The sequence below is a fragment of the Dendronephthya gigantea genome, unplaced genomic scaffold, assembly GCF_004324835.1.
Source record: "Dendronephthya gigantea isolate DGI-Jeju-01 unplaced genomic scaffold, DenGig_1.0 000029F, whole genome shotgun sequence".
NCBI classification, from domain to species: Eukaryota; Metazoa; Cnidaria; class Anthozoa; order Malacalcyonacea; family Nephtheidae; genus Dendronephthya; species Dendronephthya gigantea.
In genome coordinates, this window is record NW_021163039.1 from 22,919 (window position 1) to 46,200 (window position 23,282).

General features: G+C 39.1%; 3 protein-coding genes across 6 annotated transcripts; 1 reads left to right on the forward strand and 2 right to left on the reverse strand.

Annotated features, from left to right (window-relative positions):
• Positions 1-296: 296 nt before the first annotated feature.
• Positions 297-21,613, reverse strand: LOC114523978 (serine-aspartate repeat-containing protein I-like). Of its 3 annotated transcripts, XM_028545053.1 has the most exons (19): positions 21,526-21,613; positions 19,437-19,518; positions 19,054-19,168; positions 11,519-11,666; positions 6,799-6,837; positions 6,329-6,641; positions 4,658-4,845; positions 4,355-4,503; positions 3,597-3,935; positions 2,985-3,074; positions 2,703-2,751; positions 2,460-2,612; positions 2,243-2,342; positions 2,044-2,086; positions 1,857-1,932; positions 1,491-1,562; positions 1,255-1,349; positions 1,067-1,157; positions 297-756 (listed from the first exon to the last, which is right to left on the reverse strand). In XM_028545053.1, the coding sequence occupies exons 4-19, from the start codon at positions 11,549-11,551 to the stop codon at positions 718-720; spliced, it is 1,869 nt and encodes a 622-aa protein (XP_028400854.1). In that variant the 5' UTR covers positions 11,552-11,666; positions 19,054-19,168; positions 19,437-19,518; positions 21,526-21,613; the 3' UTR covers positions 297-717. The 3 variants fall into 3 exon arrangements, with proteins under 3 accessions (XP_028400854.1, XP_028400852.1, XP_028400855.1); XM_028545051.1 differs by lacking the exons at positions 11,519-11,666; positions 19,054-19,168; positions 19,437-19,518; positions 21,526-21,613 and adding an exon at positions 8,249-8,810; XM_028545054.1 differs by lacking the exons at positions 11,519-11,666; positions 19,054-19,168; positions 19,437-19,518; positions 21,526-21,613 and adding an exon at positions 7,117-7,208.
• On the reverse strand, positions 12,384-17,038 carry LOC114523979 (peroxisomal multifunctional enzyme type 2-like). The gene is made up of 6 exons (XM_028545055.1): positions 15,806-17,038; positions 15,634-15,699; positions 15,331-15,475; positions 14,780-14,998; positions 13,990-14,298; positions 12,384-13,119 (listed from the first exon to the last, which is right to left on the reverse strand). Exons 1-6 carry the CDS (start codon positions 16,892-16,894, stop codon positions 12,758-12,760), a joined length of 2,190 nt encoding a protein of 729 aa, XP_028400856.1. The 5' UTR covers positions 16,895-17,038; the 3' UTR covers positions 12,384-12,757.
• Positions 17,058-22,935, forward strand: LOC114523977 (peroxisomal acyl-coenzyme A oxidase 3-like). Of its 2 annotated transcripts, none has more exons than XM_028545050.1 (16): positions 17,058-17,720; positions 18,260-18,337; positions 18,446-18,535; positions 18,750-18,979; positions 19,068-19,274; positions 19,469-19,541; positions 19,666-19,788; positions 19,956-20,076; positions 20,352-20,474; positions 20,771-20,872; positions 20,987-21,072; positions 21,147-21,215; positions 21,298-21,433; positions 21,541-21,608; positions 21,731-21,817; positions 22,021-22,935. In XM_028545050.1, the coding sequence occupies exons 1-16, from the start codon at positions 17,193-17,195 to the stop codon at positions 22,141-22,143; spliced, it is 2,244 nt and encodes a 747-aa protein (XP_028400851.1). In that variant the 5' UTR covers positions 17,058-17,192; the 3' UTR covers positions 22,144-22,935. The 2 variants fall into 2 exon arrangements, with proteins under 2 accessions (XP_028400851.1, XP_028400850.1); XM_028545049.1 differs by having other exon boundaries at positions 17,059-17,720; positions 20,771-20,881.
• Positions 22,936-23,282: the final 347 nt, after the last annotated feature.

Genomic DNA, 23,282 nt, shown 5'->3' on the forward strand with positions numbered 1-23,282 from the left:
TAGTTTTTATCGATGTATGCATATTCTATGAGTTTAGCTCAGATATATTTTGCCAATATTTATTATTGTGCTAGACTTGTCATCTTGCATTTCACCGTAAGTGTAAGATTTGTATAAAATACTTTCAGTTATGTTGGGGGCTGTTGACATGAGCCTGGTTACCCGAGATTCAACGAAGCGTGAGATAATTTTGAGGTATTGAAATGAGCAGATAACATGATCCTGGCAGTCGTATAATCACCACAACAATAGCATGTGCTTGTTTGGTGTCATAAAGACTTATTTCAATACCTCAAAGTCCTCTCACGTTTCGCTGAATCTCGGGTAACCGGGCTCATGTAAACAGCCCTTTAGATAAAGTTATTCTGCCTTCTGTGAGCTGTTTTGATATTTCGCTTTTTATGAAACGTGCTGATAGATATTGAAAACGCGGAAGTCTTTTCAAAAGGGGGGTGGGTGCATGGCTCGTCTGCTCATGCCCCTCTATCATTCCTTTTGACTTTTGAGCGAACCTTTTGTTGACAATATATGCCGCTGGTCATTGTCACAGCTCGAGGTAGGCCAAAGCCACTTGTTTCCTGGCTATGGCGACAGGAGTCCTTACCTCATTCGATGCATTTGGTGTAAATATTTTCGGAAAGCCATCATCTCGACTGCAATTTGTGGTGCAAAAATGATTTTCCAATAATGAAACCTTTCTCTTGGCCAGTATTCACCCTATAAAGAGTCTAATATCTTCTTTACATCAGGGTTCACCTATACATGAAATTGAAATGATTTTCACACATGTGCATGCATCCAGACGAAAAAAAAAGCTGCGTGGCGAAAAAAAAGCTGGCAATCTCTGTGATAGTTGTCATAGTAAAAATGGGGGAATTCCGGTAGACTTCAATGCGTCTCTATAATGAGCTAATGTTTGATGTTGAGACAACTTCGTCTCGCCAATCATTTGAAGTTTAACCTTCAAATATTCATGTTTTGATATCTTAAAAGCAGTATAGCCCAGTTTCTACTCTCAAATTTTACAAAGGCAAATCCTAAGTTCTGAAGGATCTAAACTATTCACCTTAATTCCATCAAGTTTCCAGCTCAGAGCAAAAAAGTCTGCAGATTCGATGATCTCTTTCTGCCCATCAAAACTATTCAGCAATTCCACCCTGTTATAGAAATATCGATGCAAAAATTACGGTATAAATTGATAGCGCTGTTCATCTTTCGTGCAACCGGCCGCAGGCATATAAACACAATACTTACGGTAGCTGATCCTTGCACGTGATCCTCTCAGAAAAAGCAGCAACTGCAGAGAATTGCTTGATGTTGAACTCTCCTTCTCTGTCGATAAGAACCAGCTATGGCATAAGGAAAACAATGAGTCGTCACCTTTTACAAACTTTGGTTCTTTACAGAATGTTCAATGCTGTGGAATGGATTTTTCATCGACTGCCTCTAAAGCAACTGCAATGTAGTTAAAGTCCTTAAAACAAATATACCTCAACAATGTTCTCAACATGTTCAGAATCTAATATTCCTGTGTGGACATCTTTCAAACCCGTTTCCAATTCCTGTAAGTTAAAGAAGACAAAGTTATGTTAGTTATGATAAAGATTGCGAGTATCAATTCTTTCAAACTTGGGGGAGAACATCTCCTTATAGATGATCGGTTTGAGGAAAGTTTATCGAACAAAATACGCAATTGATTAAATTTTAAATTTGTGAAACTGAAATGTTTATAAAACTAATTTGAATTTCCAAAGTATTAGGCCATAAACACACATGCAATTTCAAAATTCCAACAAGGCCATTGGAAGCGTTCTAAAACGCAGTTCATGCATAAGTCAGTGTGCCGGTCCACTTACAGTGAAGCTGATTAATCCGTCGCGATTTTTGTCCACCTTTTGAAATACGTGTTTGTACAACGCCTTTCTTCGCTTGCTATAATAAAGATTGTTATTTAGCCTCCAATAAAAAGCAAAATGGCTGGTATAATAATACGTTTATTTAACCTTTGAGATACCACTGAGAAATTATGCTTGAGAACGCTACCTTATGATACAGTATTTCGTCAGATATTCCATCGGAGTCATGGCTGAAATTGTAGGGAGACAAAACATCGTCAGATTAACTAGTTTCTTGCCTAGTTTCCCCGATTCTATTGAGTCTTGTGTTGTGATGGGTTGATCAGTGGTGTTTTACAAGTGTCACGGACCCAAAGAAAGGACCGTGACAGTATCACACAACTCACTTTCAAGCAAGCGAACATCCATTGGTATTTCAAAGCGACTGTTCTGTTGAGACAAGGCCAACCGTCCTTTGAGCCAAGGTTTCATGCCCTCCCTCAAGCGCTAGAATACAAGATAATGTTTTTCAGTAAGCTTCCACAACCTACTCTCGCAGTCTCTCATTTGCGTTTTTGATCTTAGGATACAGGTAAAATCCTATCTCTTCCATTCAACTTTTACCTTCTCTTGTTCCAGAATCTGTTCCATGAGTAATGCGGATTCTGCACACAAGATGGTGTCATCGCCCTCGCTATTTTCCGAGTCTTTTTTTCGCCGTATTTTTTGTCTCGGCGCTTTCATGTTGGCACGTTTACCATAAATGCTGCCTTTTGGCTGAAAAAGCAAAAAAAGATGGAAACCGTCCGGCAGTCAGATTACATGAAATGTCGCTGTTTTGAACCGACCAATCATAAGGTAGTTTACCTTTGGTCTTCTTCGTCCAGTCGAACTATACAGATCAGAATCAGATTGTCTGGAAAAAAGCAGAAAACTTTCACAGTAAAACTTTTGCAATCCACTGATCTTTGTTGGCACACCTGGAGCAACTGCCTATCCCGTTTTACTGCATTGGCAAGAACCACGGACACATGCATGAAAACTCGTGTGGCCAGCAGTTGAACAGGATTTCTTAGACACGTGTGCGCACAATTATATCGAGTGCAACGATTCTGAAGGTGGAAAATATAAGCAGAAATCACTGCTTACCCTTCCTCATCACTTGAGGTCTGTTCTGCCCCATCGAAATTCAGCTGTTTGTCCTTAAATTGCGCCTGAAGGTCCGGTTTACTTTGCGGCCTGGATTGTGAGAAAGAAACAATATTTTTTGTCGATACTTTGCATAAGCTCTGCCTGCTTTGGCTACGTGATCTTCATAAACACCAGCGCATATTTGAAGCGCGGGATTCTTAGTACAATCTCCACACTTGTTTACATCGATCGGAAAAAAATCATAGCAAATATTTGAAATGAAAACATCGACAATGGATGACTCAAGCTGTGAGAGTAAATTGTAATCCACACACAGAAAAAAGGAAATCTAACACCACAGCTAGAAACAGATGGAAAAGATGAAACCATAAATTTTGGTTTCAAAATTCTTTAAAATTGGGAAACTATTGTCATGCGAAGTTGACAGATCTTGTTAAACAATTACTTAATGGTTTCCATGTTTGGATGACCTGATCCAAACACGCGGGAATGTTGCGAGAGTTCAAAATATATACAAAATTTGCGAACTGACAATGTCTGCCACATTTCACAGCATTTTACCAACAAAATTCTGCAGTTTCAGCCAATCTAACTTCATCACTCACGTACCTCAAATCAGCAGATCTTCTCTCCATCGTGGTTTTCGATAAAGAGCCGTCAGTTTCTTCTGGCGATGTCAATCGCTTCATGATGGAAGAATCAAGTTCATGTTCAAAAATTCGATTTTTATCGCTTCCCTTGAGGATCGACTTTGGCGACTCGGTGCCGGCTGCGTCCTCTACGCCGACATTCGACGATGATCGGCGATCTGTCGTCAAAGGTTCGGAAAAGGTAACTTGTTGGTTGTTTTGTGATGCGTCCAGTTCGTCGCTCGGAGTTCCGTTTTCAAGCGAGTTGCCGTCCAAAGAGTTTTCTGCATCATCGGGATTTTGTTGATCTGATTGCAAACTAAAGAATCACAAAAATACGATACGATGTAACTAAATTGATACGTATTTCGTCCTCAAAAAAGCCTAAAACGCTTTGGACATGCAGAAAAAGGCTGGTTATTAACGAGATTCGGTCACAATAGTCCTAGTAAGCTTGGGACATGTCGCAGTGCTCGGAAGCTTTCGTCCAATTGGATAATGCTTTTCTATGCTTTCTAAAGAACGAAGCTATGCTATTGGTTGAAACAGATGTGTATTGTAAAGTTCAGCCAATGAAAATCATTCTTGCGAGGAGCTGCGACACTACCCGTAAGCTTGCAAATGAACAATTGGCTACAATGTTTCCATTGCGGCCAAGTCTTGCACCTGGTATAAACAACTCTGTCAAGTCATGTAAGCATTTTCCACATAGAGCAACAACTCGCTTGGTTATGATACCTTTTGTTTATGTCATCTTCGCTCTTCAGAGCACCGCTTTCGTCCAGGCCGCTACTTTTGCCATCGACACTACCATCATATTGGTCGTAAATGTTCACACCTGTGTCATCACCTTGGCGACCGGCATCGGAGTCACCATCAGCATTGCCCTAAGACGAAATCAAAAAGTTATAAACGAGACAGTTTTTTAATCCACAGCCTGCGAAGCGAGATGTTTTTGTTAAAATGTACCACTCCGTCAAGCAAAAAGGGCAAACTTTTTACAGCAAAACACAATTGATATTATAAATAAATACATCTTACCTTTCCATTATCCAAAGCAGACTCGCCGAGCAAATCTGAAGCGTTTGCATCAATATCGCTACCAGAAAGACCTTCTCCGGCGTTTTGTAGTTCAAGTGAGGCAAACACATCTTGATCCACACTAGACGTCGTGTTCCCTTCTTCTTCACCGTCGTCCATATTGGATCCTTCCCCGTCCAAAAAGCTTCCTGTGTTTGCGAGAAAATCGTTATTTGTAATGCACAAACTAGGACAAAGATAAGATAGATCATTTGAAAATCCATCTGCCGTCAAACAGTAGAAAATCTTCTTGCGAATGGACAGTAATTAAATGAGAAATTAGGAATATGACTATATAGTCAGTTCTGTTTAGCTTTCTATTATTAACCAGCCTTCTCACGATCGTTACCTGATCGTATTTACATCAGCGTTATATACAGCATACAAAAGGAAACTAGTAACTACCAAACCTGATACTAAATGTCAAACTTCGCAGTCTAAACCGAATTGAAAATCGTTAATTTCATAATCAAATTAAGCAATTCAGCTCTGCTATTATCTAAACACTTCTCTGCACGAAACGACGGCTGCCTAGGCAATGGCCACTACAATGCCGATACGAAAACATATTCTTGTATTCAAACCACGATATTTCATCAGTAAGATATTCCACAATAGTTGTGCGTGTAAATAATCATTAGTTGTAATGTACTTGCGTTTTTTATCCGAAGGATTGGCTCCGTCCTTCGTTAGACCAAAACAAAACAGTCAAAACGCATGACTTTGTAAACTGTTACTGATAGCGCCGTCTCGTAGTTAAACTGCAAACCATATTTAAATTTCGACAGGTGCAAAAGGCCAAAACGATATGTTTTGCATGTATGAAATATCGCTTTGACAACCAGCGAGTGTTTTTATGAAAATTTATTAACAAGGAAACGAAAGTAAGATGTTTGGAAACTTTGTTCACTTCAAACCTTGATTGAAGAAAATTTCGTTTGAATTGTAGATATTTTTTCAGAATTTCTGGCGTGCTATATCTCAGTTAATACAGCCTACTTAAATTGTCAATCAAATTAAGAAAAACGATTTGTCGACACGAATTACAGATGTGCTTTAAATAAAAAAATTAACATAAAATGAACAACATTGAGTCGCATTGGCCATTATACATGAATTGATACCGTAAATTTCCTGATTAAAAATCGCCGGTAAGTAATTGTCGGTGAATAAAATTGTGAATTCAGGTAATTCAACAAGAATTGTTCGTCATATTACAATGTAGTGCATTACAGTTATTTTAATTTGTATTTTTTTTGTAGCACTTTCCATTCGGACAGGTATACTGACAATTCGAAGTAGTATGTTCGCAAAGTTTTATGTCAGTAATAAAAATTTCTAAGGGCTTGTTTAGATGGAGCGAGTTATCCCGGCCAAGCGAGGCAAAAACTAAAAATCGCACTGATCACATCAAAGGCTTAACCTGATTAGTCTTTCAAATATGCAGTTTTCACCTCGCCCAGCCGGTATAACGTGCTCCATGTAAACAGGCGTTTACAACAACATGGCATCTCCTCTTATTGCGCCCGACAGCCAACCGACTACCAAACAGCCGTGTATTAAGGTTGCCAAACAGCCGTGTGAAAACGTCACCACAGGTGAAATAAACATTTATTAGAGCCTATAACGTACCGTCCAGTTCAGATTTGAGCAACGAAGATCTTGACGAAAACTGGGCTTCCTGACTTGCGTCATCAACATCATCTTTCCTAGGGTCCAATCCATCGCTCGGTAAGATATTTCTAAACCCGATGTCGACCTCTGTTCCACTCTCCTCTCCGCTGTCTGCCAGTTCTTCCTGTGTACCTGCGGATACCAAAAGGTCCTCGGTGACCATGCTAATACCACAGCTGCTATAGCCGCTGCTCTTCGCAGTCCCCGGACGCTGGTGCACGGGCATCGGCTCGACAAAACTAATGTACTTCGGAACATTGCCACGACGAAACTGGAAAGTGTTTAAACTTAACGTCAGTTTCAACGTTCAAGTACAAATAATTCTTGGGGCAAAATGCACAGTTTGACAATCAAGCCTATACCAGAATCAGTCTACCAGGCAGACATGGCGATGCAACAGGTTGCCAAATTCAGATTTGTATACTCACCCCTTTCGGGTCAACGATCTTCGGTTTAACACGCTGTCTCTAAAAATACAAAAAAATGAGAAATACTCAGACTGTGCTTGACTCGTTAATTGGGATTGCTCCTTGTATTATCAATTGAATCTGTCAGGAGAAAAAGATTCAGTGAATATCTTTCTCTCGCCTATACTAAGTGGTATTCTTGTGCCAGACTAGAATGAGCGCCAGCCATTGTTTTCGCTTTGCAATGAAGATCGTAGTCGTGTATAACGATAAACATTGCACTGTTATTGTCCTCTATAGCATAATCATAGGAAGGCAACTACATGAACCATACATTACCCAAATCCCCAAAGACATTTTCGATCAAAAACTGTCAAACAATTCAATCTCTGAATCGCCACAAATAAGCTGCATATTCGCAGCAAGTTTAGTCCACATGTTACATTTCCGAAATCAAAAACAATTCACAACACTGCTCGTTGCTAACTAAACAACGCTAAACGCTCACAATTGACATACAAAGTGTAAAATAAACATCGTAAGGAAAACTAAGCTTTAAATCAAACTATTGAATGAAAGTTATTTGGAAAGAAATCCCAATGTAATCCCAGGGTTTTCCATCAAAGGCTTCGGTATAAATGCACGCAAAATGTTTTTTTCCATTCTGGGACATTCTCATAAATTTATCCCGTAGTTTCTGCCGAAAATTCGAGGCAGTGTTGTTATTAGAGGCGAGAAGAAAGAAAAATGTTGTAGTTTTTGGAGTATCTTTGCTGTAAATATCCAGAAAAAGAGCGTTCGACAAAGTACTTAATCCCTAACTTCAAGTGTATTGTAAACCTTGTGCTTTTGTGCGATTGACAGCTATATTGCAATATCAGAAATGGTTTTGCATATATTAAATATATCTAAAGTTAAGGTCTGTTTTAGAAAAAGGATTTGAAATTTATAAAAGCTGTATTTTATTTGAAGTTTATAACATCTGTATGTGATTCTTAAGTCAATAGACCAGGTGGTTAATTGTTTATTATTCTAAGTGTTTGGATCCGGAAGAATATTTTTACGGGACTCTGTGTTTTGTAACTTCTGCAGAAGCCAGTTGTACGAAATCTGTTTATCCTAAACAGTGGATGAGTCAAATTTGAATGCCTTTTTTTATACCTTTCGAATATAGAAGGTTATCTACGTTGTTGTAAATTATTGAGACATTTTCGTCTTGATTTTTCACTGAATCGCCTATTTTGTGCGTAGCCGTGACGACTGTGCCTGGATGGCTGATAAATGTGGTAAAATCTTTAGCAGAAAACATGCAATCGGACAAATAATTATCGAGTTAATGTGACACTATAGCTTGGTGCGTCTTTGCATCAACGTAAAAAAAACTTCGCTAATGCTTTCGAGTTTTTACTGATTGGTTCAAGGAGATTAGAATTCCTTCCAGCCGGTAGAAAAAGTGAACAATCGTCCTTACCAGATTTGGAGAGGAAAGACGTCTATTTTTCACATAATTCGCGCAGTGATGATTGGAGCTGGGAACGAATCGTTCTGCTGGCAAAACTGTTCTTCTGAAGGCAATGCACGACTGAGGTCTGAATTTATAATCGGCCACTGACGAGACGTCACTCAACGAGAGAGAATCAAGTCGACGCTGGATTGCGTCATCAGTAAAAAACATGGCGTCCGACAATGATCCGTCGTCCAACACCCGAGCGTTGCATGGTAACAAGGCCGAGAACTCTTGAGCCAATTTTGGATCCGGTCGCTTAACCGGGCTTGATTTAGTGGCAAAGCTATTATTTACAGACGACGCTGCACTTTTTGTGTTATTTGGTGCAGAAGGGCATCGATTCTTCGCCAACGTTTTCCTCCCAACACCATTTTCATATTTCCCCACGACCAATTTGTTGTTTTGCGAAGGTGCTTTGGTTCTCGTTAAGGGCGTCGACAAACACCTGATTCGAAGACTACCGCTGTCTGGCTGGCGCTTGGCACACGTTTTGACACCGCTATTAAGGTGGCTATAGGTAGTATTTTGTTGCAAATTATATTTAGCACTTTGCGGTTTTTGAGAGAAGGCACTCGTTAAACCGGCCGGACCGGAATACCTTCTTTGTTTCGTTCTCGACTTTGGTAGCTGAGAGAAGGATTTTAAAACATCCACTGAGCTTCCAATTTCGCTCACGGAATGCAAGCTGTTGGCTCGTGGACTGGACTTTCTGTACATCAAACTTTGATTCGTTGTACATCAACGAATTTTTACTGCTGATTGAGAATTATTGGATTCCACACGCGCCATCCTTCAGGCGCCCAGTTTGTGCTTTACCCATAAACAAATCGCTTCACCCTATTTAGGGATGCTTTGACGGGTCGCTCCGAGAGTGCTAATTCATTTCGACCAGGTGAAGTGTTTCTTGTAGAGAAGCAAGTGAGAAATCTTCAAATAACTGTAAACAAATAATACAGTATCAGACATCCCGACTAATCTTCAGACATCGCAACTAATCTTAATTACGGTGATGATTAACACGTCCCAGTTTTTCACCGATCGATTACGTTTCAAGAAAGATGCAATTACCTTTGTAACAAGGTTTATATGAACACAACGCTTTTAAATACAACTTAGAATGGCCAATCACTTCATAAATTACAATGCATCGGTGCAATTAACGTAGAGATGCATTAAGTGACTTTCACCACGCATCACGTTTCTAAAATTTAGTATATATATATTATCTATTAGCTGTTTCTAATTGCTAATCATGTGTTTAATTATAAACTCTAGCCAATAGATATCACGCCTAAAGTCACAGAAGCGTGCAGCCAAATTTTAAATATACAAACTTCAGGAACTAAATCTGACAACAGTTCGACTTTGCCGTGAGGAGTAGATTAATATTTATCGTTTTTTAAAGATATTAAAGTCTAAGGTCGCGTTTACTTTCCATTATTAGCAGTAAAAGGTTGATATTAAAATACCAAACTTACCGAACTTTAATGCATGCTCAACCTTTACAACTTTCATTATCTTGATAATCTTAATGATCTTTACAGATATTCTGGTTTGCCGGCTTTGTTTACAACAAGATTCAAAGATTATTTCCACTGACTATTCATTGGCTCCAGAGTAATCTGACCTCTCGATTGTATGCACGGTTGTCATGGAAATGACGACGCATTTAACCACCCACCTTTCTACTACAAGGCTAAAAATCCCGATGACTTTTTTAGTTCATATGCTCACGAGACCAGGTTAGAGCAGTTTCCTTAAAGATACTATTTCATAATCGATGTGTTGCCATTTTGTCCCGCGGGTAACCATCCGTTCGTTTCAATATTGCAAGGGATAGAGTCGATACTAAAATTTGCTGCATCACGACCCATTGCAAGTTAATAGTTAACCAAATGTTTGTAGGAGAGTTGCAAACCATTAAAGCATTTGGAAGGACGTAAAAATCAATAGTACTATTACACTTATATCCCATAAGTTGGTAAGCCTTATGAAATAAACGTCAAGCGAAGGTTTATGCGCGCTGTTTAAGACTGAGTTGACAACGAGGTCTTAAAATAAATTTAGGCCCAATAAATTTTTAGTTTTCAGAAGCAACTAATTTCAATTATGGAAGGAAATTTCGCGAGCTATTGGCACATCCTTCGGTAATTACCCAGGATATCAGACTTAGTCAAACTTAGTATTGTAGAGTATACGAGGGAAGCCAGCTAGGTTAGTTGAGATGATATGGAGATGAAATATGAGCAGAGATATTGGCATTAAGGCGAGCTGGTGGGATATATCATGGAATGAAGAAATCAGAGCGTGTCTCAAGAAGATGTGAGGTGGTAGACATTGCAGGATGAAGGAAGCAAGGTTGAGATGATATAAACACGTAATAAGAAGAGGTGAAGGAGAGCTGGTATTCTGGTAATGATGAATGCTGCGGAACGCTGGGAATGAAGAGGTTAGAAGATTTGAGCTGGTAGGCATTGCAGAGAAGATGAGAGAAGCAAGGTTGAGATGATATAGACACGTAATAAGGAGAGGTGAAGGAGAGTTGTTATTCTGGTAATGATGAATGCTGCGGAACGCTGGGAATGAAGATGTTAGAAGATGTGAGGTGGTAGGCATTGCAGAGGAGATGAAGGAAGCAAGGTTGAGATGATATAGACACGTAATAAGGAGAGGTGAAGGAGAGTTGTTATTCTGGTAATGATGAATGCTGCGGAACGCTGGGAATGAAGAGGTTAGAAGATTTGAGGTGGTAGGCATTGCAGAGAAGATGAGAGAAGCAAGGTTGAGATGATATAGACACGTAATAATAAGACCTGAAGGAGAGATGGTCAGAGATATTGTGAAATAAAGAGATCAGAAGAAGATGTGAGGTGGTAGACATTGCAGAGAAGATGAGGGAAGCAAGGTTTAGATGATATGGACACGTAATAAGAAGAGACGAAGGAGAGCTGGTAATGAAGAATGCTGCGGAACGCTGGGAATGAAGATAATTAGAAGATATGAGATGGTAGACATTGCAAGAAGATGAGAAATGACATACCGAAATACATATAGTAATAGATATTGAAACTTCCAGCAACATAATTACATTGTCGAGGAATACTGTAGCATAATATTTTTTGCCAAAACAAACGATCATTTGATAAAATCTTTAATTTTTTCCCTCAAGGCCCTAAACAGCCTAACAATCAGCACAAAATCTTTGCTGACATAATCGCTCAAATCGTTTCTTACCTTATCAAGGTTCTCCAAGATCTCTCGTGTCATCAAACCAAACTCCCCTTCGGTACTTGTATAATTCAATCCCTCGTAAACGGCTCGACATTTCTTGCACGTTGGCCAAAGGGATTCTAGCTTCGATAATCTTTTATCCTCGACATGACTTAAATGGAATGAAAACCAATCAGCACACGCTTCGAAATACTCGTCTTTTGAAGTAGCCATTGAATTGAGTATATTATAAAGCCATGAAAATTGCAAAGTGTTTGCAAATTCGTTTAATCAACAGCTTGTTGAATATTTTGCCGGAAATTTGCCGTTTTTTTCGACGGTGAATACGTAGCAACTGTACATGAAATTGTTTGTTATTCCAGTCTAAGTTTTAAACATATTTTGAATATATCCCAAGATTTCAATGAAGAAATGTTTTATACGAACACCTGCTGTAGTCGCTCATGACTACGTGTTTTGGCATGTCAATTGTGGTTTGTATATATTTTCATTTGAAAATAAAATTTCGCTGGTGGCACTGAATAAACAATTTACTTGTTGTGAACTTGGATAACGGAACTGCATAGCAGTGTTTTGCTTTTCATAACGTTTTTTAGGCTTGTGGTTTCCATGTGACGAATTCATTGAAAACAATAGATAAACTAGTTGAAATACCCCGTTATCTGTTGTTATTTTAATGCATTAGGCAAATTGAAAAGTGGGCCATTTTGTAATATCCTTCAAGGAGAAATTACAACCTTTATATCGTTCATGTCAACTAATAACCCTTCAGGCACTTTCCACTACGAAAAACACAGCCAACGGCGTATTAGAAAAGTTTCATCGCTGGAGATAGTATCTGAGCCTGATTTGAAATGTAAACACGATGTAAATGAAGAAGCTGGATTTATCTCAACTGCATGTCTAGAATAGACTTAAAGATATACTTTCCCTCTGCACCTCACTGGCAAGTTAGTAAACCAAATCCAGAGTGGGTAGTAATGTTAGTAATGCTTAAAAACTCAATCACAAATATCAATTTTAAAGGCAAACTACTTTCACCAAAGCACTTTTTACTATCATAAATGCTGTGTCTCATTTTTTAATAATTCTTGTTACGTCAGCTACATTGTATTATTTGTGTTGGGTAATTTTCTCTTGAATGATCCAGAAAGAAATAGAAAGAAATATGCATTTATCTGTTTCTAAAATCATTGGAGTATATCGTTCATTTGGGATCAAAGGTTCGTTCATTTCATCTCCTCAAAGTTTCGCTTGTGACTTCAACAGGTCGCCCAATTTTTGCGTCAGCAAAATATTCCCGCCAACTTTCAGTTTCCCGGTCATAAACAACTGTTGCGCGTTGGCCTTTCCCGCCACAATCTTGGCAAAATCGTCGTCTGCAACAGTTATGGTGCAATCTGGTCTCCCAGCGGGTGCGCCCGCGGTGATTGTTCCACTCCCAGTTTTGAGGTCCACAAACCACTGGCCAGCGGTTTTACCATCTTTGGTAATGTTCCAAAGGTACGTGGCTTTGATTCTTTGCGCGAGTTTGGGCGATGACGCAAGACGGGCGGCGAGGTCTTTGAAGATGGCGTGAGCTTTAAGGCTCGTGTTTCCACTTGCTGGAGGTTTTGCAGGTGCTTTCGATGGTTTTTGATTTATCTTGGACAATTCCTGCGAGTGAAACGTTTATCGAGTTAGTTGATGTGTCATAGTGACATAATCTACCATTACAAAATCATTAAATACCTTTTTTAAATCAAATTCGTTCAACAATGTCTGCAACTTTTGTGCTAACATGATATTCCCTGAAATCTTCACTTTTCCTTGCATGAACAACTTCTGCGGGTTCGTCTCGCCCATCGCGATCCTCATGAAATCTTCGTCGGCAATCGTGATCGTACAGCTCGGCTTTCCCGATGGCTTTCCGTGCGTCACCGATCCTGGTTCCTTCGTGAAGTCGGCCGTACCGAGATCCGAGAATTCGGATTTTCCCGCCTTTCGTAATTCGCCACAGAAAAGAGGCTTTGATTTTCTTTACCAAGTGGGGGTAGTTCGGGAGGTTGTCTGACATCAGTTGAAACAAGGTGTCACTCTGCACTGACGTACTTGCAGAGGGTGGGGTAACCTTACTTGTTTCGTTGCTCTGTAAAACGAAAAGATGAAAATGTAATGGCATTAATGTTCCTGTCATTGCTAAGCGTAACTACAAAGTTTAGACTAGTTTCCCTGAAGAAAACGGCGATTAGAACCATTGACAATGCACATTTGACAAAGTTTTGAAAAATTATATATATATAAAGCTTGTCTATTTTACTGCAGTTCGAAAAAAACACTTAGTAAATTCGCAAAGATTGGTAGAAAACTTAGTAAATTCGCAAATATTGGTAGAGAAATATTGTATAATGAAAAAAATATAGCCCACTAGAATGGTTAAATTACCTAAAAAGCGACAATACGTCAAGTTTATAACTTTTTCTAGTTGGTAAAACGGTTTGGGATCATCCTCTTTGAAACCTGAGCAGTTTTTACCTTGCTTGGCGGTGCCACCGAGCCATGCAACTCGATATAAGCACCAGTCAACAAAATCTCCCCCGTTTCAACCACCTTGCACTGTATAAGCACTCTGTTTCCATCATTCCACATCTCCGTACGAATGCTTTGACCTGGAATAACTGGTTTCGAGAATCGAGCTTTGATTGCTTTAAACCTGCGAACGTCGTTGTCGCAAAAGTGCTTCAGGACGTGCCTGGTAGCGTAACCCATGGAACACAAGCCGTGAAGGATTGGAGTTTTGAAACCTACAAGTCGAATAAGTTGAATATTTACTATTTAGTACGTTCGTCATGTATTTAACATATGGCATCTTGCCTTCTTGTTCAATTCGAAAAATTTACACTAGAATTTTGCATTAGTCTTCTTTATACTATTGATTGATTAATTGATTGATTGATTATTGATTGATTATTGATTGATTGAAGCTTTAATTTTCGAAAAAAACAAGCTGTGTTGAAAGTGGAAAACTTTCGATTGTCATGTATATGAATTTTTGCCTTTAAAAGGAGGTGTACATTATTTTTCAGAATACATGCGTTCAAAAGCATACCTTCTTTAAATAAAGTTTATTATTAAAAGCTTTGCAATTCGGTGAATTGAATGTGTTTTTGAGCGAGCCTTGGGGCTTGGGTGTTAAAAACTGACTGTTCATTGCAAAAAAAGCCAAAACTGTGTTGCAATCCGAATGTACAAACTTTCCTAAGTGAAATAGTTTTTAAAACTCACCTCCCATAGCAGCAAAACTTGGGTCAATGTGCAAAGGATTTAGGTCACATGCAAGACGATACAGAGCTGCCTGGCTGTTGCCAGTTTTCTCGATTTCAACCACATCAGGAGCCCTGGTGGGTGTGGCTACCAATGGCCTCAACTCATTCGAACGAGTCTTGCCACCAAATCCACCACTTCCAATAGCAAATATTGCAAACTGATTAAAGCAAACAGGACCTAAAATAAATAGATGTTGGTGTCTATAATAAACTAAGATTTGATGTGGAGAGAGTTTCCTCATAATAATACTATTATTATTACTATCAATATTGCAAAGATATAAGCCATGGCTGAGTGATAAATTGCAGGAGTATATTTTTTACTATTTTACAACATTTTGCAACCACATTTTGCAGTTAATCTAGAGATCCTAAAATATGCTCTTTCTATTTGTGGCATTGGATTTCATGGCTTGAATAGAATTTCTGGTCTGTGGATGAAATTTTTCACTAGTGGCAAGAATAGTGCATTTAGACAACATACAAATTTTATTCAGCAAAGTCAACTACCTTTTTCATCAGAAGTGGTAATATTGACAACGATAAGAGCCCCTGACTTCTTGTCCAAAACATCTGCAATTACAGTGCTGCTTTTTAGTGTTGCATTTGCTTGTAATGGCCGATACAATTCCAAGTAATGTTCCCCATGAAGTGCCTTCAAAAACAAAATATTTTCAAAATGAATAACCCAAAATAAGGTTTTAAAATAAATCTGAAGATATTGCGACCACAAGGGTCTGCAATGGTCTACAATAGAATAAAAAAGAAGTACAACCTAAATTAAGTCTCAATTCTGATAGCACAGAATATTACCTTGGCTGGGTTTATTTCAAAACCAATTTTTTCTTTGCTCAAAAAAGAACTTGTCATAAAACTTGCCTAAATGAGAAAAGTTGACTGTTAGTTTGTTCAAATATTGTTTGATGTATTATTTGGTTATTCACAAATAAAACACAATAAAAAGCAATGCAAATTTCTTTCCTACCTGAGCAGGAATCACTGCAAATGTTGGCAGAACACTGAAATCTTCATGACCCTCATACAAGAACTTCAAATGAGAGCCATCTTCTTTAACAGTCACACCAATTCCCAAGGCAAATTGAATAACCTCTTTGAAGGTGTAAGAGAACTCATCCTTCAGGCGGGCAGGTGTTCCACTCTCGGCAGAGGTGTCTTGTCCCATTAGCAGCTTCATTGTTCCATCATTACCAGTGGCTGGATTAGTTGCGTCAGTCCAGTCTTTGATTCGAGCCCAGTTATCTCGTACCAGTTCTGCGGTAAGATCTTGTCCGTCAGACAGGAGGTTAACTCCCTTGGATTGCTGCCAGCGAATCACGGCTGCCGCACCGCCGGCGATGAAAAACAACTGACCGTTTTCGTCACAGGTCTTGTGGCACAGGTACACCAAGAAAGGTGCAACCAATCTGGGCGCTACCATTTTCAAAACTTCTTCCGGCAAAATCCCTTTGGTCAACCGGGAATCTGCAACAGGGACAATGGTGTTGCACTTGATGTTGTAACGCTCGCCTTCAATAGCAAGGGTTCGGGCCAAGCTGTACAATCCGAGTTTAGCAGCCGCATAATTAGCCTGTCCGTAATTCCCGAAGACGCCGGTTGTCGACGAGGTCATAATGATCCGCCCGTACTTTTGTTTCTTCATGTGAGGCCATGCTGCCTTGGTGACCAGGAACGCGCCTCGGAGATGTACCCTGTGGACTAAATCCCAGTCCATGGTACTCATATTACCAAAGGAACGATCTCTTAAAATGCCAGCATTATTGATCAAAATATCAATTCGGCCAAACGCTTTTATAACCTGGTCAACCAGCTCTTGCCCGTTTTCAACAGACTCGTAATTTGCGATCGCTTTTCCTCCCGATGCGCGGATCTCTGCGACGACTTTGTCGGCCAAAGAGGAGCTCCGACCTTCCCCCCTTGCACTTCCACCTAAATCGTTGACTACCACCGAAGCACCCCGCGCAGCGAAGGCCAGAGCGTATTCCCTACCTAGACCGCCTCCTGCACCAGTTACGAGCACAACTTGGCCGTCAAAACGCAGAGATTTAGCTGCCATTTTGCAGAAACAAGTAAAACTGTGGCAATTCTTTCCAATGCTTTCCTTCAAGGATTGCGAAAAGGCAAATGGACTTTAAATCATAATTTCCATCGCCCAAAAGACAGCCTTACGTCATCGATTGAACCAAAATTCCGAAGTCGGATTTAGTTTCCTATTTTATTTAAAAAAATTTTCTTTACAATTTTTTTCGGATGTAATAGAGGTTTATTGTCTAAAGTACAGTGATACATAAAAAAAATGGCAAGTTGAAGTTGACGGTCGACCAGCTAGTTTAGCTTTACGATGATTAGGATTAATGCTTCTAATTTTGAGGGATGGAAACGAAGCTGATATAACAAACGAACTCCGAACGTCTCCCGATCGTAAACCGAATAATCCCGAACCAAAAATAACAAAAATTTGTAAAATTTTTTGGTTCAAAGTGCAAAGTGTTCGAAAATCGTTTTGTTTAAAGAATCCAATCATTAAAATGGTCGAAAACAGCAAAGTATTTGCCAAATTTCCACCTGGACCTCTGGATGTGTACAGAAAACAAGCATCTTTTGATTGGTACGACATGAAACGATTTATAGAAGGCGATGAAATCTTGGAGACCAAGGAAAAGATTTGGAGCGTTATGGCCAAAGATCCAGTGTTTTTAGAGACAACGCAAGGTCTGACCATGGAGGGAAAACGACGATTGACATTTCTGAGAGTTAAAAGACTTGTGGAGTATGATTTTTTGGGCGAGGTCGGGGAGAATCCATTGAATTTACATGCTATAACAGATGCGTTTGGTTCGCTTAACTGGGGATTGCTTGCAAAATTTCAATTGCATAATCAGGTGGCTGCAAAATACCTTCAGAGGAGTATTTATGTTCTGTCTGGTGTCATTGTTTTCTCATGCATTTCACTTTACCCATTTGATATTAATGCTGCTTGGGTTAGCTGTGCTTTGGTACACAGGAGCCCTGTGTTGCTACTATGTCACTACCTGTTGTGCGGTAACCTGCAATTAGCAAGGCACCTATATAAGTGATTTTGCCCTATTGACGGCAATCAATTTTACCGGACAATTGGTCAGGGTTACTATTATGACCACGCATGATGGTGGATACGACTCATTGATAGCATTGGTGGTGATGGGATGTTGGTGATGCCAGTTGTGACAATGACAGTAATGAGGGTGATATGGTAGTTTTGAGCGGTGGTAGCAGGGTGGTGATAATGATGATATGGTCGTAATGATAGTGATGACATTAGGAAGAGTGCCCTGTTGTAATAGTTGTTACTTAGTAATGGTTTGTGTTCCATGGCCATCCAACATTGTCCACATAAATACAGGCAAAATAATTTCCCCTTTGCTTGCATTTACTCTTTCAGATGTTTACGTTTAATTTAAAATCAGCCAGTCAGCATCCAATGATCCAATCTTTGGTAGAAAAATGTGAAAATTTAGAGGTTTGTCATTGTTGCTTTCAAACTTACACATTTGCAAGATAATCAGTATATGACTGTTCTTGTTGAAGACCATAATGATATTGTATTAAACTATCCCAATATCACCAGGTTTTTGGCTGTTTTGCCCTAACGGAATTGAGTCACGGTAGTAACACAAAAGCTATGAGAACAGTTGCTGTTTATGACCCGAAAACACAGGTGAAAACATATTTCAGTTTTTGGTATGGTTTATATCAATTTGTTAATAAATTCTCTCAACATTTTCTGAAAACACAATTCACCATGAAGCTGTCTTTAGACATTTGAAACATCAAATACTAGCTCATGATAGATGCTTTAACGCTGCTGATATTTAACCAATTCACTGATGCATTTTTCATTTTAAATTACGAAGAGAATTTCTATGTTATAGAAATTTATTTTAAATACACCGGACCACGAAGCGACGAAATGGTGGGTGGGGAACCTGGGTAAGACCGCCACCCATGCCTTGGTATACGCTCAACTCTACACTCCAGATGGCATGTGTCATGGTCTTCACATGTTCTGTGTGGAAGTGCGTAACCCTGATCTCACAGCTAGACCTGGAGTGCTCGTGGGGGATATTGGGCAGAAACTGGGACAGAATGAGTTGGATAATGGGTGAGTGATGGTGGGAATTGAGGATGAGATATTGATAGTAGGTGATAGTAGGTGATAATAAAATAATCACTCACCCTATTTCTCACAGATTTGTAGCATTTAAAAACGTGTCCATCCCAAGGGAGTTTTTATTAAGCAAGCATTCTCAAGTCACACCAGATGGTCGCTATGTCTCCACGATTAAAGACCCTAGGAAAAGATTCGCTGCATCACTAGGAGCTCTCTCACACGGCAGAGTTGGCATTACTGAGATGAGTGTTGTTAATTTAAGGTTATGTCTGACGATAGCAATAAGGTATGTTAGTTTCATCAGTTGTTTTAAGACTATTAACTTCAACACAATTTCCACTGTTATGTTCATTGCATACAACCAGACGTTTTTAAAGACTTGAACTAAAGATTGAACTAAACTCTTTTGTTCCTGCAGGATGATAAGATGTCATTGTTTTATAAATACCTGTAATGTCCTTTTCCATATTATCTGCGCAGGTATTCAGCAGTTAGACGTCAGTTTGGACCACCTGGACAAGACGAGATCCCTGTTTTGGAATATCAAATGCAGGTTAGTTATACACAATAAGCATATGAAAGTCATTAAAAAGCTCAGAAAAAAGGCGGGAATGTTTATTAATAGATTAGATTTATTTCAATTCAACTTGAATTTGAAAAATGCACTTATTTTTCAGCAATGGAGGTTAATTCCACTCCTGGCTGCAACGTACGCCTTGCAGCAATTTTCTAAAACGTTATTTCAAGATATGCTTCGCTTTCAAGTTGGCTTAATCCTCGGTGAATCCGACACGAATCAGGTAGAAAGCCTCTGCCTCTACGGCTTCATCAAATCATTCAAGTTCAACGTCTTATATTAATGCTTGAATTAAAATAAGTTGCACGGCATAATGCGTAAATTAGCACTTCCATAAACTACATTATTATGGTCTCTGAAAGTTGTGTCTTGTTTCTATGCATTTTAAAGGCTGATTTAGGTCGTGAACTTCACGCTCTATCGTGTTCGTCCAAACCTATTGCCGCGTGGACAGCACGTGATGCCATCCAGGAGTGTCGCGAGGCGTGTGGCGGTCATGGATATTTAGCTGGTAATAAACACATGTGAAATTTCACTGGACTGAACCCTAATTATGCAGAGCTTTAGCGGTTTTCTACGAGCTGTAAGATTCTGCATGAAGAAGCTTGCACTTTTGTCGGACGAGATCGCTTAACCGAGCGACAACGAGTATGCGTGGTGGCGTAAGCAACATCACGCGAATCTCGTGATTGCTGCTAAAGGCTCGCTGATTACCCCTCCCCCCCAAAAAATTCCCCCTTTTCTCCCCCCTCGGGCTGATGTAGAAATGTATCTTTCCAAATCCAGTCAACAGGCTTGGTGAACTCAGAGATGACAATGATCCTAATTGTACCTACGAAGGTGACAATAATCTGCTGCTGGGGCAAACAAGCAACTTCTTGCTTTCAAAACTGGACGAAATAAAAAAAGGTTCGATATTTTCTAAACCCCATTTAACACCGTCGCAATTTCTTTCAAGTACAGTGGAAATTTTGCAAAACCAAATCCTACGTTTTTGTGGGATAATTTGAAGGAACTATAAAAGTGATTTCTTCCTGATATTTATTCACAAATTCTTTAAAACTTGGCGTTTATCAATACAAAATTCCGAATTACATCAAAGAACCTTCGTATATAGTGTGAATCAAGGTTAACACACTTTGCCTTTATAGAAGATCGCGAACTAAGCGGTTTTTGAATATTTTTACTGCGCTTATATATCTTAGGAGAAAAAGTCAACTCGCCTACAGGTTGTGTGGAGTTTCTGAATCATATGGACGAGATATTGGAAAACAAGTTTCATGCACACACGATAAAAGATTTCAAAGGTTTTGATGGTCAGAAGAAATCTTTTCATTATTGTTCTATGTGTAAACCTTACGTTAATAACATCATCCAATCTACCGGACACTGCAACAATTGCCACTTTCTTTTTTATCCAGTTATTTTGCAAGCATTCAGTTGGCTGGTTTGTTACTTATTAAAACAAAGCGATAAAAAGATTCAAAGCGAATTGAATAGCGGCAAGGTTTGGCAAAATCTTATCCAATTCTCTCAGCAAATAGTATAAAAACACCTAACATTAAATGCTTGAATTTGAAGGAAACGTTTTCAGCAAAAAATGACAGTCAAGCGTTTTTCTGTCGCTCGTTGGCATTGGCGTTCATCCAGGTACGTATACGGTATACAGAGATCCAACTTTTATCAATAATATCCAGCCATTCGAAAAATTAGATTTATGACTCTCTTATAGAAAACAGTTATGGACAGATTTCATGCGTTTGTTCACGACCCTGATACTCCAACGAATTTTCGCGCCATTTTAGCAAAGTTGGAAATCTTGTATGGTTTGTGGATTTTGGAAAAACATTTAGGAACTTTTTACGAAGGTTTGTGTTAAAAAAACATTTCCCAAGCAGGCATTTGAACAGCTGTGATTTATTTTATATTACACATCACACACAAAAGATTTCCTTATTACCTTACGTTACGACAGGTGGCTTTTTCAATCAAGGAAGTCATGCCGGGATGATTCGTAAATCAATCGTGGATCTTTGTGACGAGGTTTGTTTCGGTCTCCCATTCGGTCGTCTTGTTGTCGTAGCATTGTAGTACCTTCGGTGAAAAAATTATCAGTTAAGGATGAAATATATTGGTCTTTGGGAATGAAATTTATTGTCTTGTAGATTAAACCAGAATCAGTGTCATTAGTGGATGCTCTGGCACCCCCAGACTTTATTCTGAACTCCCCAATTGGCCATAGTAATGGAAAGGTTTGTACTAGTGATTAATTCTGTAGAAAGGTAGGACTATTGTTCAAAAGCCTAGTCCGTTCTGGGAATCTGATCTGAACAAACTCTAGTTCAGATTTAAAAGTGTTTGGCGAACCTAAATGCTGTTAGATACTCTCCCAGCAACATCTAAACCCGCCTTTCCCTTCTGTAATCAAATGGCATAACATTTCTGTCGCTCCCAGGCCCTGGAAAATCTATACGACGCGGTTTTGAAGGACCCGAAGAACACACAACGCCCTTCGTGGTGGAAAGACTTCAAGGAGAAGCCCACGAAAGGGTCTCTTCGCGTAGGAAGCAAGTTATAATTAATGTGCAGCAAGAACTACCATGGATAGACGATATAACCGAATATTCAAATATAGATAGACAATAACCGAAATTCAAATATTTATGGCTTTCCAAAGGCTTTATCACCCCATAATACGAAACTTAAAAATGAAAGACAATACCGTGATGAATATTTGAGAGCGAGCTATCAGGCTTTGGCGCCAATGCAGACTGTTTTCTATTTATGATTACCAAATCTGGCAGCCGAATTAATTAATTTCAGAATAATTTTATTAAATAGTCTAAACAACAGAAACTTTTAGAACCTATTTAGTCATGCATCTTCACAGATGCAAATTCGATTCTACTGTGACCATTCAACAATTGGGTTCATTTATTCCTAGCAAACGCGTAACCAAGTCTCGTTATTTTCAGTCAGTCCTTGCTTTTGCGATTTTGTCACTGTTTCGTTTACGATTTGCTACGTTCGTCTGAGTTTTCCTCGTGTACTTAAATCGTTGAACAAGATTACAAGAACACGATACAGCTCCTAAGAATCGCATGTTTACCTCATTGGCGTTTCTATCAAGTTAAACCATAGGTTAAACTAACCAACGGAACTGATAATTAATAAACTACATTACAAACTTACCGCAAATCGATGTTACCAACAGATTGTACCATAATTGAGCACCATAAAACGGAGCTTTTTACGCCTTTGCAATGAGGAACGTCGTCGTTTTAATGTAAAGCACGATGCATTATGATGAATAAACATTCAATTAAACAGAGACAGAGTGCTAAGCGTTGTAATTAATCAAAAAAATGAATATAACAGCTTTGACGTGCCCATTGTTTTATTGTATTCTTGTTGTTGTTCAGCACAATACTTTTTAAAGATGAGTGCCCACGTTTCATCCAATGATCCAGCCACAATTCTGTCATTGGCATTTCTACTGCTTTATTTTCATGGTCCAAAACCCACCAGTTCTCCGCACACCAAAGACAAAGACATGAAAGTCATGATAGTTTTTACGTGTTTCCAAAAGCAAAGTTCGTCTTGTTATAATTAGGCCAGTTTTTCTTCTTCGAGTGTGTTTCAGATTTGATGTTTGGTTTAGATAAGTTGCCCTATCTTATACGCTTTATCCATGGGAGTGACACAGCAAACCGCGAG

What these genes read in the sequence shown, in the direction of transcription:
- LOC114523978 (XM_028545051.1), bottom strand. Translation starts at nt 8,452, where the DNA reads ATGTTTTTTACTGATGACGCAATCCAGCGTCGACTTGATTCTCTCTCG. An exon ending in GAAGATGACATAAACAAAAG is followed by an intron (nt 3,936 to 4,354) that starts GTATCATAACCA and finishes GTGATTCTTTAG; the next exon opens with TTTGCAATCAGATCAACAAA. An exon ending in AGATTCTGGAACAAGAGAAG is followed by an intron (nt 2,343 to 2,459) that starts GTAAAAGTTGAA and finishes CTTGTATTCTAG; the next exon opens with CGCTTGAGGGAGGGCATGAA.
- LOC114523979 (XM_028545055.1), bottom strand. Translation starts at nt 16,894, where the DNA reads ATGGCAGCTAAATCTCTGCGTTTTGACGGCCAAGTTGTGCTCGTAACT. An exon ending in TTGCAGTGATTCCTGCTCAG is followed by an intron (nt 15,700 to 15,805) that starts GTAGGAAAGAAA and finishes TTTCTCATTTAG; the next exon opens with GCAAGTTTTATGACAAGTTC. An exon ending in TTGAAATAAACCCAGCCAAG is followed by an intron (nt 15,476 to 15,633) that starts GTAATATTCTGT and finishes TTGTTTTTGAAG; the next exon opens with GCACTTCATGGGGAACATTA.
- LOC114523977 (XM_028545049.1), top strand. Translation starts at nt 17,193, where the DNA reads ATGCTTCTAATTTTGAGGGATGGAAACGAAGCTGATATAACAAACGAA. An exon ending in AATTTCAATTGCATAATCAG is followed by an intron (nt 17,721 to 18,259) that starts GTGGCTGCAAAA and finishes TTACTCTTTCAG; the next exon opens with ATGTTTACGTTTAATTTAAA. An exon ending in TTTTGGAATATCAAATGCAG is followed by an intron (nt 19,542 to 19,665) that starts GTTAGTTATACA and finishes CTTATTTTTCAG; the next exon opens with CAATGGAGGTTAATTCCACT.